Source organism: Lynx rufus, unplaced genomic scaffold (assembly GCF_022079265.1).
Source record: "Lynx rufus isolate CCGP_SWC_20201006 ecotype Redwood Valley unplaced genomic scaffold, mLynRuf1.p SCAF_1, whole genome shotgun sequence".
Taxonomy (NCBI): Eukaryota; Metazoa; Chordata; class Mammalia; order Carnivora; family Felidae; genus Lynx; species Lynx rufus.
Window position 1 is genome coordinate 177,145,645 of NW_025814823.1, and position 17,912 is coordinate 177,163,556.

The following is a 17,912-nucleotide window of genomic DNA, read 5'->3' on the forward strand; positions in this document are numbered from 1 at the left end:
CGATGGCCAGCCTAGGGACTGGAGGAGAATGAGTGTAGACTAATCGAGGAGTAGAAATAGTCCCCGGAAGAAATCAGACAGCTGCTTCCAGAAAGGGAGAAATAGCCTGTAGATGACAAAAACCAGTAAATGTTCCTTCTGGTCGGGGCGAGACATTCAGGCAGAGGAAATCCTCTCCAGAGAGGCTGCCTGGAATAGAAAGAAGGAGCATGACTCAGGTTCCTTTGTGGGAAGAGAGACTCACAGTCACCAGCGAGAAGGTCCTGTTTACGACAATTCACCTTCCAATGTGATTTTCTAACCCTCTCACGCTTAGAGGAGCCGGACCCTGATCGTCATGCCTGCCACTACTAGCTGACATCTGGCCACAAGTCTCGTTGACATGAGGGGGCAGGTAACAGAGCCCTGGGCTTGGAATGGGCAGACCCAGTGTCAGGTCCTAGTTCTCTGTCTTCCCAGCTGTGTGGCCTTGGGCAGGCCACTCAGCCTCTCTGAACCTCCCTTTCTGCCCTAGCCTAGGCCCACGTTGGAGAGTCCATCAGAGTGTGACGGAGGGAGCTGGCCTCTGAGCAAGATGCCCACAGCGTTGAGGGCAGTGCCCAGAGAAAATGCATTTTGGTTGAGTGGCACAGTAACAGTATCAGCAATCACGTACTGAAATGGGCCAGGTGCCCATTTTCCATGCCGCCTCGTGTAGTCCTGATTTGCAGGCCCGAAGTCGGTATTGTGCCCGTGTCACAGATGGGGAAACTGAAGCTCAGAGAGGCGGAGTCATGTGCCCAGAAACAGCATGGCTAAGATTCAGGCTGCGGCACCCTGAGTCTGAAACCTGGGCTCCTAACCACGGAGCCCCCCGGCCTCCCTGAGGCCCAGAATTGCCTTCACCCATGTCTCTTCAGAGTTAGCTTTGCCTCAGAGTTCTGCCTGTAGCTGGCCTTCAGAGACTCATTTGGCACTCCTTCTAGATGTGGGCGGGGCCTGTCCTCAGGGCTACTCCGAGCAGACCACAAGCCCTTCACAAACGGGCCTCAGATGCATGAGGGGGTCCGCTTTACACTGCACCGTGCGACCTTTGCCCTCTGAGTTTTCCCACTGGTTCATTCTATCCCCTGGGCTGGGGTCATGGTCATCCCTGGAGCCAGGGCTTCCCTCACAGAAGGCACGGTTAAACACGTGCTGAGCCAGACCCCAGGTGTGCAGAGAGGGACCTCTGTCCCAGCCAGGGAGCCCAGGCAGAGCTTGCTTCCTGGAGGAACAAACATCTGAGCAGGGCCTTGACAAGGAGTAAGGAGTTGACCTGCCTGCAGGACGGGGGGAGGGCTTTCCGCAAAGAGGAAACCACGTGTGCAAGGTGTAAAGGCGTGAGGAAGCGGGACTTTTAGGGTGCCCTGCAGAATTACAATGGTGGGGGACACAGAGCCAGCTGGGTCACTCTGCCTAGCAGGGAGCTCACATGTGTCCCACGTGCAAGAACGCTCCATCTCTGAGGACCCAGAGAGGGCTGTTCCTAGGCACAGGGGCTCTCGCGGGATGCTGCGCCCTGGACGCCGCACATCTCAGAGCTGGAGGCAACCTGGAGGCAGCATGTCGATCCACGCCTTTGTTTCTCGCCAGAGAAGGGAACTGAGATCCAGAGATGGGAGAGGCCGTCCCAAGTCACACAGCAAAGTCATTTGTTTCCCACTGTGATTGAGACAGGACTGGCCTGTCCCTCTGCTGAGAGTCTAACTGCCCCCCGTGCACTTCTGAGCTTTGGGGACTGTCTGCCCAGGAGCCCCCACGCTCCACCCCAGGGGCCAAAGGGAAGGGAGTGTTTTTCTCGTCTCTTCTGGGGGCAAGTACAGGGGTGGCAGAACCGAAGAGCTCTCACTCCCCAGGCGGGCCTTGCCCACCCGGGGGGGCTTCCCGGTGAGATCCTAGCCCACAGCCGGCTGAAGAGCCCGCCACGCATATTTATCCAAATGCTCGGGCACACTCCTTTCCACAGACGTTCTCTTCTGAGGTCGCAGCGCACCTCCCACGTGTTGTACGCGCTTCATACACTCCTCCTTCCCTTCCGTCTGAAGAGCTCTTGCCACCTCAGTTGTGTGTCGCTAAGAAGACAATACCGTCGTTGCCCTTTTCCACACAGTTAGCAAGTCTTTCTTTCTAAACTAGAAGGAAGCGAGACTGTGTTGGTCAGTTGCCTCTGCATCCCAGCCCGGGTCCTGTTGCTCCACCTGGAACATTATAATGTAACTTCCCCTCTCCTGGACAATGGCTGGCCAAACCAGATAGCCACTTTCTTTTACTCATTTGTTCGTTCATTCGTTCATCCGTTCCCTCTTTGCACAGTTGCTGGCACACACCAGTGGGGAGTGGGGAGGTGGTGGGGCAGGCCAACGGGCAGGCAGACCAGTGAGGAGGCCAGACTGAGGCAGTGGACTGAGGGGCAGTAGGGAGAGAGAGATGGATCGGTGGGACGAGAGGCGGGCCCCACGTGGCATGTCCACCGGGACGCCGGAGCAGGCTAACCTTTAGGCCAGCTCCTCGAGGGGACAGAAACCCCAAGGACAGCGAGCCGTGTCACACAGGTCCAGGTATGCTGTGTCCTGCTCTGAGGACCACGCGGCCTCTATCCAGCCAGCGGCTGCACATGACGGTCCCCATGGGCCGCCCTGGCTCTTCCGGGTTGTGAGGCTTGGTGATACTGAGGGAGGAAAGCCCTCCAAGTCCAGTCTGCCACTAACACAAACCACGTGTGGCCCTCCATGCCAGCTTCCATGCTGTTTTCCTTGGACAGCACGTCTCCTTTCTCTCTACCACAAGCTGATGTCTTGAAAACTGCTGATGGAGGGTTCTCTCATCCCCCTCGGAGGCCTGCAGTGTAGCCACTTGACGTGGCTCCCTCTCCCTCCCTACCCCTCAGACTGACTCACTTTCCTCCTTGGTTTCCAGTCCTCCTCACCCCGAGCACCACTTCCTTTTATTATTTGGGGGGAGGGGCATGGATTTTCTAGTTTCCAAGGAGAGCGGTCCACAGTGGGACTTAGCCTGGCATGTCTCTGGTCCTGCTGCTGCAGACAGCCTGGGTCTGGGGGTCCCCACAGAGTGTCTGGAACGTGGCCTGTGGGTGCAAGGATGACGGTTCTCTGGATAGGAGTGGCTTGTGGCCTGTGAAACTGGACACACTAAGACCAGAAGCAAAACAGCTCCCAAGCCTCCGATCTTCTGTCCTTTCAAATAGCAGTCTTAGACTATAGTTGCCATTGACAGGGTGATAAAGAAAGCGAAATAAACCTGGGTACGGCTAAACGAGGAGGATGGATGTTCTAGTCCAGCCCTGCACTGTTCACTATGATGGCAGTAGTCATGTGAGGCTATTTAAATTAATAAGAATTAAATTAAATTAAAAGTTCAAATCTTTAGTCTCCAGAGCCTTGTTGCAAGTGCTCAATCTTGGAGCTCAACCTAGGGCTTAGTGGTGACCGTAAAAGGTCTGTGCAGATAGAGAACATTTCCATGGTTGCAGAAAGTTCTGTTGGACAACCCAGCTCTGGCTTGTGGGGGGCCTTGGATAGTCTGAGGAGTTTTGCTAAGTTTAAAACACAGCCTTGCGATGGAATGTTCTTCAGCTTTAAAAAGGAGGGAAATTCTGGGGCGCCTGGATGGCTTAGTCGGTTAAGCGTCCAACTATGGCTCAGGTCATGATCTCACAGTACGTGAGTTTAAGCCTCACGTTGGGCTCTCTGCTGTCAGCCCAGAGCCTGCTTCAGATCCTCTGTCCCCCTCTCTCTCTGCCCCTCCCCTGCTCGTGCACTCGCACACGCATGTGCTCTCTCAAAAATAAACAGTAAAAAAAAAAAAAAAAGGAAGGGACACCTGGGTGGCTCGGTCAGTTAAGCATCCGACTGGTTCAGGTCCTGATCTCACGGCTCATGAGTTTGAGCCCTGCATCGGGCTCTGGGCTGACAGCTTGGAGCCTGGAGCCTGCTTCAGATTCTGTCTCCCTCTCTCTCTGTCCCTCTGCCACTTTCTCTCTCTCTCTCTCTCTCTCTCTCTCTCTGTTTCCCTCAGATATAAATAAACATTTAAAAAAAAAAAGGGAAGAAATTCTGACACCTGCTACAACACGGATGAACCTTGAGGACATTATGTTGAGTAAAATAAGCCAGACACAAAATACTGTGTGGTTTCATTATATGCAGTACCTAGAATAGGTAAATTCATACGGATAGAAAGTGGAATGGTGGTTGCCAGGGGCTAAGGGAGGAGAATAGGGAGCTGGTGTTAAATGGGGGATAGAGTTTTAGTTTGAGAGGATGGAGAAATTCTGGAAATGGATCATGGTAATGGTTGCACAGCAGTATGAATGTGCTTAATGCCGCTTAATTATATGTTTAAAATGGTCAAAATGGTTTATGTTAAGTGTATATAACACAGTTTTTAAAAACACACAGCCTCGGGGTTCCGGGGGTGGCTCAGTCAGTTGGGCGTCGAACTCTTGATTTCAACTCAGGTCGTGATCTCACGACTCATGAGTTTGAGCCCCACATTGGACTCCACGCTGGTGGCACGGAGACTGCTTGGGGTTCTCTCTCTCCCTCTCCCTGCCTCTTCCCTGTTCATGCTGTCCCTCTCTAAATAAGTAAATAAAACTTTAAAAAAATTAAAGAAAAAGAAAATCACAGCCTCACAAACTACTAATTATTCCCAAAGAACTTTCAGAATAATGTATTCCTTATGAACAGAGTGCAAGGAGGGAGGATCTGTTTGCGAGCACCTGCATGTCCTTAAAGGGCTCACATTCAGCATTCATGTACACAAGGACCCTGACAGGCAGGCTGTGGTCCTTGTTCCCCAGATGATGAATCAGGCTCCCTGGGTGAGGAGTCTGGCCGCTGACACACAGCTGGCATGAGGAAACATCAGGATTTAACCCCAGGGCTGTCTGGTCCCCAGGGGTAATAATAATCTGTGGTTACTCTTTGCAGCATTAAACCCAGGTCTGCTGCCTCAAATTAATAAAGAACACTTGGGGAGACACTTCAGCTCTTTGGGCCATGCTTGTCTGGGGAAAAAAAAAAAAAAAAAAAAAAAAAAAAAAAAAGGCAAGTCAGGACAGAATGAGAGAATAGCTTCCTAAGCAGACTGTTGACCATAAGAAACACTGGGGGAGGCCTCTTCAGCTGGCATGCACATTCGGACAGGGGCTCAGAAGGAAGCCTGAAGAATGGAGAACGGGCATGAGAGGGTGGATGGATTACTGGTGCAGACCCTTTTTTCCCCCCTAAGTTCCCTGTAATGGTGTTTCAGCAGTGTCTTAGCAACACCTATAATCGCTAAAAGACTGCAGCTGGGACTGATGGGTCACCCCGCTTTTCAAAAGAAAACACGTTCACCTGTGCCCAGAATGTTACACTTAACTACATCTCGGGCTGAGTTTTCACGTTGGCATGACATTCCAAAGCCACCTCTGAGGGTGATCTTAGGGAAAGAGAATGGGATTTACATTAAGATACTTGAACTGGCCGGACCACCACTTAGCTGGGCGACCTAAGGCAGCCGTCGCTCTCTGCTCCCCAGTTTCCCCCCCTCTGTGACATGGGGAGCATACGTTTATGTCACAGAGTTATTGTAAAGGGCAGATAAAATCATGCATAGGAGAAGTCTTGTTAACTGTAAACTGCCAAGCAAATGTTAGTAGCGGTTACTGATTGTTACTTAATATTAGTGACATGAATAGTATTAAGTAGGGTACTTGGCAAACATGTAAAGCTGTCCTCCACAGTGTTCACTCAGTGAACATTGGTTGCTTTCGTCGGTTTTTATTGAGAGCCTACTTTGTGCTGGCTTCGAAAAACTCCTGGGTTTGAAGCAAGAAGCCTGCCTTTTCCAGAAGGCCCGCCGTGGCCTCGCCAGTTGCTGAACGACGTGAACCAAGCATTTCCCCATCACCACACAACACAGAGTAGGGCCGGGTTGGGGGGGGGGGGACCACATATAAAACCATGGCCTCCGGGCAGCCCTTCAGGGTGCTGGCCAAGCTGAGGGGGACCCACCTCCCTGGGTTATCCCATAAGACAGCGCAGAGGAGGCGTGAAACCCCAGCCCGTTTCTCGAGCCTGAGGAGCAGTCCGTGTTAGTTGTTATCTTCGCTGCTCTGTAGAGGCGGGGTGTGCGACGGCGGAGAAGCCATGGACTTCCGTCTCTGGCCCGTCCACTTGCTGGCTGCAGGCCTCTGGCAGGTTTCTCCACTCTCTGGGCTTCAGTTTCCTGGCTAATCTTGTCCACCTTGAAGGAGCATTCTGAAGATTTAGTGACAGCCTGTGTCTGAAGAATCGAGTCTATGCCTGGCACGGACAACCTGCTTCTCTTGCTCATCCGGCCTCTTCTCCCTCCCCCTGCGCAAGAGCCCTGCTTATTTCTCCAGGGCTAGTAGGAGCTTCTCTCCTTCTATTGGAGGGACATCTTGAAAGCCAGGGTGACTCTCTCCTGGAGGGGAAATGATGAGCAGGCTTCTCACATTCCAGCCATCGCTCTGGGACACCCCAGACTCCCTTTCCCTCTGCTTGAATCCTGGGCCCAGATACCAGTAGGATGGTCATACCACCATGACAGAGCCTCTCTATACAACAAGGGTCAGCTCTCCCTTGGGCTGCTTGTCCATCAGAGGTTGTTGGGGGCTCCGGACCCTCAGTGGCAGAGAAGCCAGGGTCTGGAGCGTGGCCGGTCACGTGGCAGAAGGAAGTGGGGGGTAGTGAATCACGCACCGCTCGTAACTTGTCCACCCCAAAGCGACGTGTGTCTTTTCTCCCTCACGTTTAACTGGCTGTGTCCCAGCTCAAGTGCGGGGTGGGAAGTACAAATCTATCACGTGCGCATCTACCGTGAGAAGAACCAGAAATCTGACGACAGCCTTAGTCACTACCACGGCCCGGCCTTAATCCATAAAGTAAGGCTGCAAGTTGGTATCATTTTGGCCAATTAAAAGTTGAGGCCCAGGGTATGTCACTTCCCCAAGACCACAGCTGCAGGTCCTTGTGATTTTGTGTATCAAATCCGAAGCGTCGTCCCACTGGTAAAGGTTTTCAGTTCGGGTACTCTGCCCTTGTTCTTTCTCACCCCCACAGCAGCCTACGCCTCTCCCTGCAGGTACCGCCTACACCACCCTGTAACGATCCATTTCCTTTGCAGTCTCTTGCTAGACTGTGCATCTTTCCATCTCTGTACCCCGTGCGCCTAGCACAGATTCAGGCACAGATGTATCTGTTGAGCCAAGCTGGGGAGTCTTAGTGGGGCATGGGAGTGTAATGATTCACAGGCATAGACCTAACCAGACTGAGTCGTACTGGTTTGTCACTTAACAAAACCTGCAGTTCTTAGGAAGCAGATTGGCCTGCTGTCAGTGGGATTCTGGTGGCTCTGGGGGTGTTGTTCACATTTCAGGTCCTGTGGCTAGAGAACCCCAAGAAAACTGAGAATGGTCTCTCCCAGCTCTGAGCCTTCACTAATATGGCGGCTGTGGACATAAAGAACTGTTTTCATGGAGAACCTAAGTCCAGTTGACATTGTCTTTCCCATGTGCACATGTCTGGGTTTCTGAAAAGCTGAACAAAGTGAGCCTTTATGTATCAAATCACATATTTCACATAACTCCCTTAAAATGTCAGAGATGCATGTATCATATTAAAGGCTTCCATTTTTGCTCTTTTCTCCCTGTTTAGATGCAGATGTTGGACAAATTTCCCATGGAAGGAGGACAGAAGGATCCCAAACAGCGGATCATTCCCTTTCTGCCAGGTAGGTGAGACACATGCTGTCAGAAGGGGCTTCTGGGGGTTCCAGGACCGCCCCCAGATCTCTCAGCTCAGTTTCCTTGGGGCATAGTACTAATGACCAGAGTCCCAGTCATTTGTGGAAATTAGTGCCTAAGAATAGGGGCTTCGGGGTTAGATGCCACACCATCTACTTAGGCAAGATACTTCACCTCCAGGATCCTCAGTTTTTTCTGTCTCTAAAATGGGAATAATTAGGGGCGCCTGGGTGGCGCAGTCGGTTAAGCGTCCGACTTCAGCCAGGTCACGATCTCGCGGTCCGTGAGTTCGAGCCCCGCGTCAGGCTCTGGGCTGATGGCTCAGAGCCTGGAGCCTGTTTCCGATTCTGTGTCTCCCTCTCTCTCTGCCCCTCCCCCGTTCATGCTCTGTCTCTCTCTGTCCCAAAAATAAATAAACGTTGAAAAAAAAAAAATTTTAAAATGGGAATAATGAGAGCTCATAAAGTTTTTGTAGTGAGTGGCATCTTTATTATGGCTGCAATATTAATTTGCTATTGCTGTATAATGAATTAATGCCAGTTTAACAGCTTAAAAGCCACACTCATTTATTATCTCACAGCTCAGTTGGTCAGAAGGCCAGGCAGTTCTGCTGGGTTTTCTGTTTAGGGTCTCATAAGGCTGAAGTCATCATCTTGGCCAAGCTGGCTCTTAGCTGGAGGATAGGGGAAGAATCCATTTCCAGCCTCATTCAGGTTGTTGGCAGAATTTACTTCCTTGTACCTATAGAGCTAAAGTACTATTTCCGGTGTGCCTGGGTGGCTCAGTCAGTTGGGCGTCCAACTTCAGCTCAGGTCATGATCTCGCCATCCGTGAGTTCGAGCCCCACATCAGGCTCTGTGCGGAGCCCGCTTCAGATTCGGTGTCTCCCTCGCTCTCTGCCCCTCCCCCACTCACGCTCTGTCTCTCTCTGTGTCTCAAAAATGAATAAACATTAAAAAAAAATTTTTTTTAAGAGTACATACAGTTACAGTATACCTCCCTAGCTAATCCAGCATAATTTCCCTCACTTAAAGTGAATTATGGCATATATTGTAACATGAGCCCAGGAATGAGATCTCATCAGATTCACAGGCTCTGGGGACTAGGATGGGACGTCTTTGGGGTCCGTTTGAGAAATTCTGCCTGCCTATCTACCATAGCTACCAAGCACCTTCTGAGTGCCCAGCACCACTCTGGGCACTGTGGAGGAGTTAATACAATCATGGCTGGTCCCCGCTCTCAAGACATTAAGTGTTCCTTTCCCCCGCAAAAATTCCCTTACCGAAGGAACAGCATGAAGGCTTCAGCTCAAAAAACGGGGCTGCCCGAACCAGAGTTATTGCTTCAAGTAGTAACATTGGATGTCTACTGCAGGCCAGTCACTGGGCTAAGTGCTTTACATTCATTACCACATTTAGTCTTCAGAACGACCCTGTGCCCATTTCACAGATGAGGAAATTGAGGCTCAGAGGAATTATAATCATTTGCACAAGTAGCAGAGCTGGGGTTAAACACTGGTATGGCTGGCCCCAAAATTCATGCCTGAAGTCAGAGGGCCCAAGTTCAAATCCCAGTGCCCTGCGGATCCACTCGGTTACCTTCGGTAAATTATTTAAGCACGCACATTATTTCCATTTGCAAATTAGAGATGATAATGATGCTTAAATGATAAAGTTGTTATGAGGATTAGCTAAGGGACTGGCACAGAACTAGCAGCAACCAAGCACTTACTATTTTTATGTACAGACAATCAGCAAATTGACAATCGCCCCAAATCACAAATATTTAGCGCTGGGAGGGCCCTTTCCATCTTTTTCATTTTGCAGACAGGAAGCAGACCCAGAGAGGAGGGGGACTCCCTAGGTCACACAGGAGCCCACTCTCCCCTCCCCCACCCCAGAGTTCTGCAGTCGGCAACACATCGAGTGGGTTCTTCCAGATGTTAGCATCATCGAGTGGGTTTAGAGACAGGGTAGATGTATTTGCCAGGCCCCCATCCACTGGGAGAATCATTTGCCTAAAAAAGCTAATGTTTTTAGTTCTTCCACGGAGAAAGTGTGCAATCACCCTGGAATTTTTGTTTCCTATTGGAGAAAACCCAGTGTACCGACTGCAGCTGCCAAATAGCAGTGCCCCACAGCGTGTGCTTTAAAGTCCAACAGACCCAGTTGTGTGACTTCCAGCAGATGACATCCCCCTGCCCCTGAGCCTCAGTTTCTACATCTATAAAATGGGACCATGACTCCCCTTTTACAAGCTTCTTGCCCTTGGATATAGTGGGTTCTCTGTCAAAGTCAGAACCAGGATCCTGGGATATTCCTTTGGAATGTCTTGGTATTCATATTTGAGAGTCATACATAAATGATCAGTCTGAATATTCAAGTTGAACTGGACTCTAAATGTAGGCCTTTCTTCAAGGAAAGGAAGGAAAGCAGTAAGTTGTAACTCTTCACTGGATGAAAGGCAAAACCAGCTCTGAAAAAACTTCCCAGGACAGGGAAGAACTTGAACCGACCCTCTCCCAAGCCCCTGAAAGCTTTTGTGGTTACGTAATCTTCCACCCACGAATTTATGAAAATGCTCTTCTCAGAGACTCAGCCCCATTTGCCCTGCTCAGGGTACCGACTTGCAGCTTGGAGTGGTCTGGTCGGGCCCCAGGACCCCTAGAGCATTCCTTCCCAGCCCACCCCTTGGCTTTTCCTTGAAGCCGAGGCCAACGGCAGGGATACGCGGGAGACACATCCCCTCTCCTCGGGGTCAGTTTTCTGCCAGGACTGCCGCGTCAGCAGAACAAAAGCAAGTCTCATGTTAGCACAAAGGCAGGGGGAGGGGAAAGGAGCCCTGTACAATTTTCCATCCCAGCAAGAGCTGGGGAAGCCAACTTGGCAGAGGATGCAGCTTGAAAAATAAGACTTACAGTTTGGCCTTCCACCACTGTGGAAAACAAAAGCCTGCCCATTCCCACCAAAGGCTGTGCTCTCCGCTGAGCACCCTTTCCACTCCAGGAAAGCTGGCCTGCCGGGGAAGGCTCGGGCTCACCCTCCTTCCCTACAGCTCACACCGAAAGGCATCAGGTGCAGACGAGGGGCCGTTGCCCAACTGGCATTTCACTCAGAGCCACCGGTCAAGGAGGTACTGGCCACGTGCTTCTGTCCCGCAGCCCAGGGCCTGAGCCAGGTTCCGGTTCTGCTGCGGATAGACGATGAGTTAGCCCATTGGAGACAGGTCTTCACAAACTAAGCTGCAGGTTGAGGAAAGAACGTGTGCTCTTAATTGCAGAATATAAGGCCGTATCGTCTAACCCATGTTTTTTTAAGTGATTTACTCTTTTTGTGAGCACCTAGGAAGGGCCAGGCCCTGTGCTGCGTGTGTCATGGAGGGTACTACTAAGAAATAGGGGCTGCTCTCCCATTTTACAGATAAGGAGACTGAGGATCTGAGAGAGAAATGAATTTCCCAAGGCGGCATAGTCAGTAAGAGACCACCTTGGAATTGGCCCAGGGCCTCTCTGACTGCAGAGTCTGTGGCCTCCCTGGCAGATGCCACTGCTGCCACGGGGCTTCCTGTCCCCAGACATCTACCCAGAGACTCCTATCCCACAGAGGCCACGCAGGGAGAGGAATGGTGCTTTTGTTGTTGTGTCACCCATCCAGGAGACATTGAAGGTGCCTGAGTTCTCCATCCTCTCTCCGCCCCTGCAGGGTGGGCCTCGGGTGAATTCTCTTTGGTGGTGGTGCCTCCAGGACCAGCCTGTGCTGTTCCCATGGGCCGGTGCTAGCAGCATGCCCGTTGTGAATTGTTTGAGTCGGGTCACGATCTCCCCAGTAAGAGGCCTGAACAACCCCACTCTCCACCCTTCCTCTGATTTACGGAAAGGGACGTTATATCAAAATGGGACCAAATGTTTTTGCTGTAGATTTCTCTTCACAGGCATGCATTCCTTGTTTTTCCTCAAGGCTCAGGATTCTCCTAGGGGTTCTAAACTGCAAATGGTCCCACCCATGAGGGTGGTAATGTGATTATCACAGTGACTGGGGGTGGAAAGGGGTTGGGAAGGCTGTGCGCTTTCTCTGGATTTGGGCCACGGATGCTAAACATCCTGCAGGGTGGGGAACCCTCCCACACAAGGAAAGACTGCCCCACCCGAAATGTCAGCAGGGTCCTCCCTGTTGGGAAACACTGACTCAGTGCCAAGAGGGCAACCCCCTGCGCTGGCCCGCTGAGGGCTCACGTGGAGACTGTTATCTATCAACTGAATAAGAGCAGGGATGCCAGGTTGTAAACCCTCCCCGCTTGGCTGTGTAATTTACTTTTTTATTGTAAAGGACAAATTTTCTGATTCTGGAAGCAATGCATGTTTATGGTAGGAAATTTGGGGAAAGTCAAGGAAGAAAACAAAAAGGCTCTGTCTTCTACCCCTTGGAGACAAGCACTTTGAATCCTGTGATGCATTTTCTTCTCGATTTTTTCTTTCCTAATAGACATGGTATGTCCGAAGTTTGACTCATGAGCAGAATTAAAACAATCACCATAATAAACAAAGGAGATTCCTTGTTATTAAGGAATATGAGGAAGATGTATTTTATCTCACTGTGGGTTGTTGTTTTCTTTCTAATTGGTAGAAATTAAGCAAAACAAAACAAAACAAAACAAAACAAAACAAAAAACACCTCACTATGAGGCTGACCATATCTACCTAATATCCTAATTGTGCCCTTTTGCCCAAGAGCAAGTGGTCAGATAATTTTAAATGTTAGATTAGCCACATGGTCTCTTTGGGTGCAAATCTCCCTTACCAGCTTGCATGGAACATCTCAAAGGCAGTACACTGTCTCCCATCATCATTTCCAGTTCTGTCCTATTACGAAAATTCCTTTGGACCTTTCCTCCTATTCGGTTCCGGCTCACCCAAGCTCATTCTATGCGGTCTCACCAGAGCAATGTTGGCATGCTGATTGATCTCTCCTCACCCTGCCAGGCTCGTGGCCCAAATTCCTCTCCTTGACCTGCCTCCTCAGGCCAGAAGTAAGTGAAGCTCTCCATAGCTGTCCGTACTCTGCTGTCTGAAACGCTATGGTCCCCCTGTGTCTTCCTCTTTGACTTCCCCCTGGAGACCTCTTGACACTCTGATAAGCTTGGCAGAGGAGCTTGTCTCCATCCCCCACCTTTTTGGCCCCCCCTTGGTGTCTTATTTCTGATTTTGCTCACCCCCTCCCTGTGTGACAGGTCCAAAAGGGTAAGGCCGAGCTGTCTTAATGGTCAGTGCATGTACTTGACCACCATCTGCCATGTCTCTCCCCTGTGAGACTCACGGGAACTCACCAATTTGCTTAATTTTTTTAACATTTATGTCTTTTGGGAGAGAGAGAGCCTGCACATGTACACATGAGCGGGGAGGGGCAGAGCGAGAGAATCCCAAGCAGGCTCTGTGCTGTCAGGGCAGAGCCTGAATTGGGCTCCCTCCCACAAACCATGAGATCATGACCTAAGCCGAAATCAAGATTCAGACCCTTAACTGACTGAGCCACCCAGGAGCCCCTCACCAATTTGCTTTAAACAAACCTCACCCATAACATTTTAGCATCTTGGATATTTCCAGACATCCTCAGCGGCATCGTTTATATACTTGTCTTTGCCTGTGACCTGCCCACATGTCACACTAGAAGCTCTGGATATCACCGAGCAAGTCATCAATTGATTCTCAGTTCGTTTTCAGTGAAATAGGAAGGCTTGGAACTCTTCTGTTAGAGAGAACTGATTGTAAGGAATTTGTCATCTTGAAGAATTTGTCAATTGAAGGATTTGTCATCTTGGCAAGTGAAATCCCCCTTTATACATTCATCAAACATGAGTGCCATGTGGTGAGGGCACACAATTGACTAAGGCCCAGTCCATCCCTTCTTGTGCAGAGCTCCATGACTAGTAGGAAAGAAGAAGATGTAAATCAACAATGTGATGTGTGCAGTCAGAAAGAGACATGAACTCTTAGTCCATTTAAAGTGGGTAAAAAGTTTCCCACTGGGAGAGTGGGTGATGTTAGATGGGGAAGGTTTTCTAGACAGAGAAAAAGATAGAAAATAATGAAGACTGTGGAGTATTTGGGGAATGTAAGACTAGACTAGGTGTACGAGGAAAGAGGAAGAAAGGAGACTGAGCTGTTAGGTTGGACATATCAGAGTGTCCTCTCTACTGCTTGCCCCATCTGAGAACCCTGGAGTTGAATCATCAGATCTGACCTACCTTCTTCATCTGGCAGGAGCCCCTTCCTTCCACACGATTGGTCCAGCCTCCCTTATCTCACCAAAACTTGCCTAGTCGACCCCAGTCACTCAAGCCCTTGCACTTGATCTGTGAACAAGGCTTTGGAGGACCATGCGTGGGGTCATCCAGGCCCTGTGGACATCCAACAGGGGATATTAATGGAAGCCAGGAATTTGGGTACCACTCACACCTAACAGAGGCAGCCACATCCACACCCTCCAGGATTGCTGACAGCTTGTCATTGCTCGCATACAGTGTCATGTGTGCTTTCATTTTCTGCAGGCAAAATTCTCTTCCGAAGAAGCCACATCCGGGATGTTGCTGTCAAACGCCTGATCCCAATTGATGAATACTGTAAGGTCGGTCTAAGAAATGCCAACACTTGCCCTGTGTCTCATGTCTTTCATTGGGTTGTGTGTGTGTTTTTTTTTCCTTCTTTTCCCTTTCTGGCTACAAAATAGTCATCTGCAGTTCAAAGAAATGTAAAAACAGAAAAACAACCACCCATGATCCCTCAACTCAGAGGCAACAGGTATTAAGGTTCTTATGTTTCCTTTCTATCTTTTCTCTCTACATGCATTTCTTTATGGTTTTGACACTATCCCACATGTGTTATTTTTTTTGCTCTTTCTTTTTCCTTTAATATTGTAATATAAGAATTTCCCCATGCTATAAAAACATTCTCTTGAACCTCCCGTAACTGGTTGCATGGTATTCTACTGTGTGTGTGAATGTCCCAGAAGTTATTCAGCCAACCCCTGTTGTTGGACAGTGCAGCTGGTTTCCAATCCCTTGAATGTTCTAAACCACAAGGTGCCTGCCTTTTGGTTGTATTTCGTTTGACTGGAGGCTGTGGTTGGGGAAAAAAAGCATGCTTTTCCTCTGTTTAGTTTCCCTTATCTTTAGTATTTATTTCTCTAGCTTCAAATCACTAGAAGCTCTGATTGGAGAGGGTGGGAAGAGCAAGAAATACTATCACAATGGAGCAGTAAATGCTCTCTCTCCCTAGGATCGGGAACAAAGCAAGTACATTTTTCTTGCCACTTCTGTTCTACATTTTGCTGGAGGATCTAGCCAATGTAAGCAGACAAAAAAAGAAATAATAAAAGGCATATGGGTTGGAAAGGAGGAAGTAAAACTGCCTTCCTTCACAAATGACATGATTCTATTGTAGAAAATCTTAAGGGATCCACAAAAAAAAACCTACTAGAACTAATACAAAAGTTTAGTAAGATCACAGGATACAAGATCAATATCAAAAATCAATTGTATTTCTAAGCACTAAGCATGAACAATCCAAAAATGAAATTAAGGAAATAATTCCATTCTCAATAATATCAAAATAAATAAAATACTTAGGAATAAATTTAATAAAAGAATTACAAGGTTTATACATTGAAACTACAAAACACTTGACAGAAATTAAACCAGCTCAAAATTAATGGAGAGACATTCCATACTCATGAATTGGAAGATTCAATAGTGTTAAAATGGCAGTTGTTACTGAGCCATAAAAAAGAATGAAATCTTGCCTTTGCAACGACATGGAAGGAGCTAGAGAGCATATTGCTAAGTGAAATAGTCAGAGAAAGACAAATACCATATCATTTCACTCATATGTGGAATTTAAGAAACAAAACAAATGAACAAAGGGGTAAAGAGAGAGAGAGAGGGAGGGAGAAATCAAGAAACAGACTCTGAATTATAGAGAACAAACTGGTGGTTACCATAGGGGTGGGAGGGGGAGGGGATGGGTGAAATTGGTGATGAGGATCAAGGAGGGTACTTACGATGAGCACCGGGTGTTGTATGGAAGTGTTGGGTCACTGTATAACTAACTGGAATTTAAATAAAAACTTTTTAAAAATCTAGGAGGGCAAATTAGAATTTGAGTGTTAGGATGAATGTCTTAATGAGGACAATATATTGTATATTTGTGTGTGTGTATAATATATACACGTGTATGTGTGTGTGTAGAGAAATTGATATGAAAAAGACAAACAACCATATAGGAAAAATGGATGAAAGACAGGACTAGAAATACAAAGAAAAACAAATCCCAGGGCGCCTGGGTGGCTCAGTTGGTGGGAGTCCAACTCTTGGTTTTAGCTCAGGTCATGATCTCACAGTTAGTGAATTTGAGCCCTGCATCAGGCTCTTTGCAGGGCCTGCTTGGGATTCTCTCTCTCTTCCTCTCTCTCTCTCTGCCCCTTCCCCTCTCACGCTGTCTCTCTCAAACTTCCCAATGACTAACAAAACAAAAGATACTACAAATAAAATAAAATAAAATAAAATAAAATAAAATAAAATGGCAATTCTCCCCCAGTTGACCTATAGATTGAATATAATCTCTGGCAAAATCCTAGTAAGCTTTTTTAGAGAAATTTACAAGCTGATCCTAAATTGTGTGGAGAAATGCAAGGAACCCAAAATAGCCAAAACAATTATGAAAAAGAAAAAAATTAGAGGCTTCTACTATCCATTTTCAAAACTTCCTACAAAGCTATAGCAATGAAGACAGTGTGGTACTGGCATAAGGATAGGCATGTGGATCAGTGGAACAGAAGTAAGAGGCTAGAAATAAACTTTTGTGAAATTTATAGTCAAATGATTTTCAGCAATGGTGCCAAGAAATTCAGTAGGAAAAGGATAATCTTTTTAACAGTGTGGGATAATAGGACATCCGTACACCAAATAAAAGAAAAAAAATTATGTTGGATCCCTACCTCACACCATGCACAAAAAACAACTCAAAATGGATCACAGACCTAAACGTAAGAGCTAAAACTATAAAACTTCTAGAAGAAAACATAGGAGAAAATCCTCATGACCGTAGTTTAGGCAGAGAGTTCCTAGCTGTGACACCAAAAGAGAAAAATTGATAAAGGGGACTCATTAAACTTCTGAACTCTGTACTTCAAAAAGATCCCATGAAGAAAATGAAAACACACACCACAGATTAGGAGAAAATATTTGTAAATCATATCTCTGGCAAGGGACTTGTATTGAGTCTATATGAAGAACTCTTGCAACTCAACAATAAAGATGGCCTGGTTTAAAAATAGGCAAAAGATTTGAATAGAAATTTCACCTAGGAAACACATAAAACACATGACAAGGTGTTCAGCTTCTTTATTCATTAGGCAATGCAAAATAAAACCATAATGAGATACCCTACGCAGCCCTTGGAATAGCTATAATCAACAAGACAGACAAAACCAAGAGCTGGTAAAGATATGGAGAAATTAGAGCCCTCATTCTGGAGGGGATACATGATGGAAAGCCACTTTGGAAAACAGTTTGGCAGTTTCTTCAAAAAGTGAAATTTACCGTATAACTACTCTTTGATATCTACTCAAGAGAATTGAAAAACTATGTCCACACAAAGACTCGGATGTACATGTTCTAGCAGTACTAATCCATAATAGCCCAAAATTGGAAGCAATCCAAATGTCCATCGTCAGGTGCATGGATAAAGAAAATGTGGAATAATCATACAATCGACCATTATTCGACAGTAAAATGCAGTGAAAGACCAATAAATGCTGCAACTTGGATGAATCTCAAAAACATGATGCTGAAAAAAGCCAGATGCAAAAGACTACATACTGCATGATTCCATCTACATGAAATGTGCAGAAGAGGCGACTTTACGGAGACAGAAAGCAGATCAGTGGTTTCCTAGGCCTGAAGACAGCATAGGCAGACATGGACTGCAAATTAGGTGGGGGAAATTTTTGAGGTGATGGAAAAGTTCTAAAACTGGATTGTGGTCATGGTTGCACACTCTGTAATTTACTAAATATCATTGAATTGTGCACTTATAATGGGTGGTTCTTATGTACATAAATTATAC

General features: G+C 47.7%; 1 protein-coding gene across 1 annotated transcript in view; it reads left to right on the plus strand.

The window, feature by feature from the left end:
* SH3PXD2B (SH3 and PX domains 2B) overlaps window positions 1-17,912 on the plus strand; it is a 100,269-nt gene that overhangs the window by 37,882 nt on the left and 44,475 nt on the right. Inside the window, exons 3-4 of the mRNA XM_047072920.1 lie at window positions 7,707-7,782; window positions 14,339-14,415. Of these exons, the coding sequence (XP_046928876.1) occupies window positions 7,707-7,782; window positions 14,339-14,415 (153 nt within the window). The remainder of the gene's footprint in view (window positions 1-7,706; window positions 7,783-14,338; window positions 14,416-17,912) is intronic.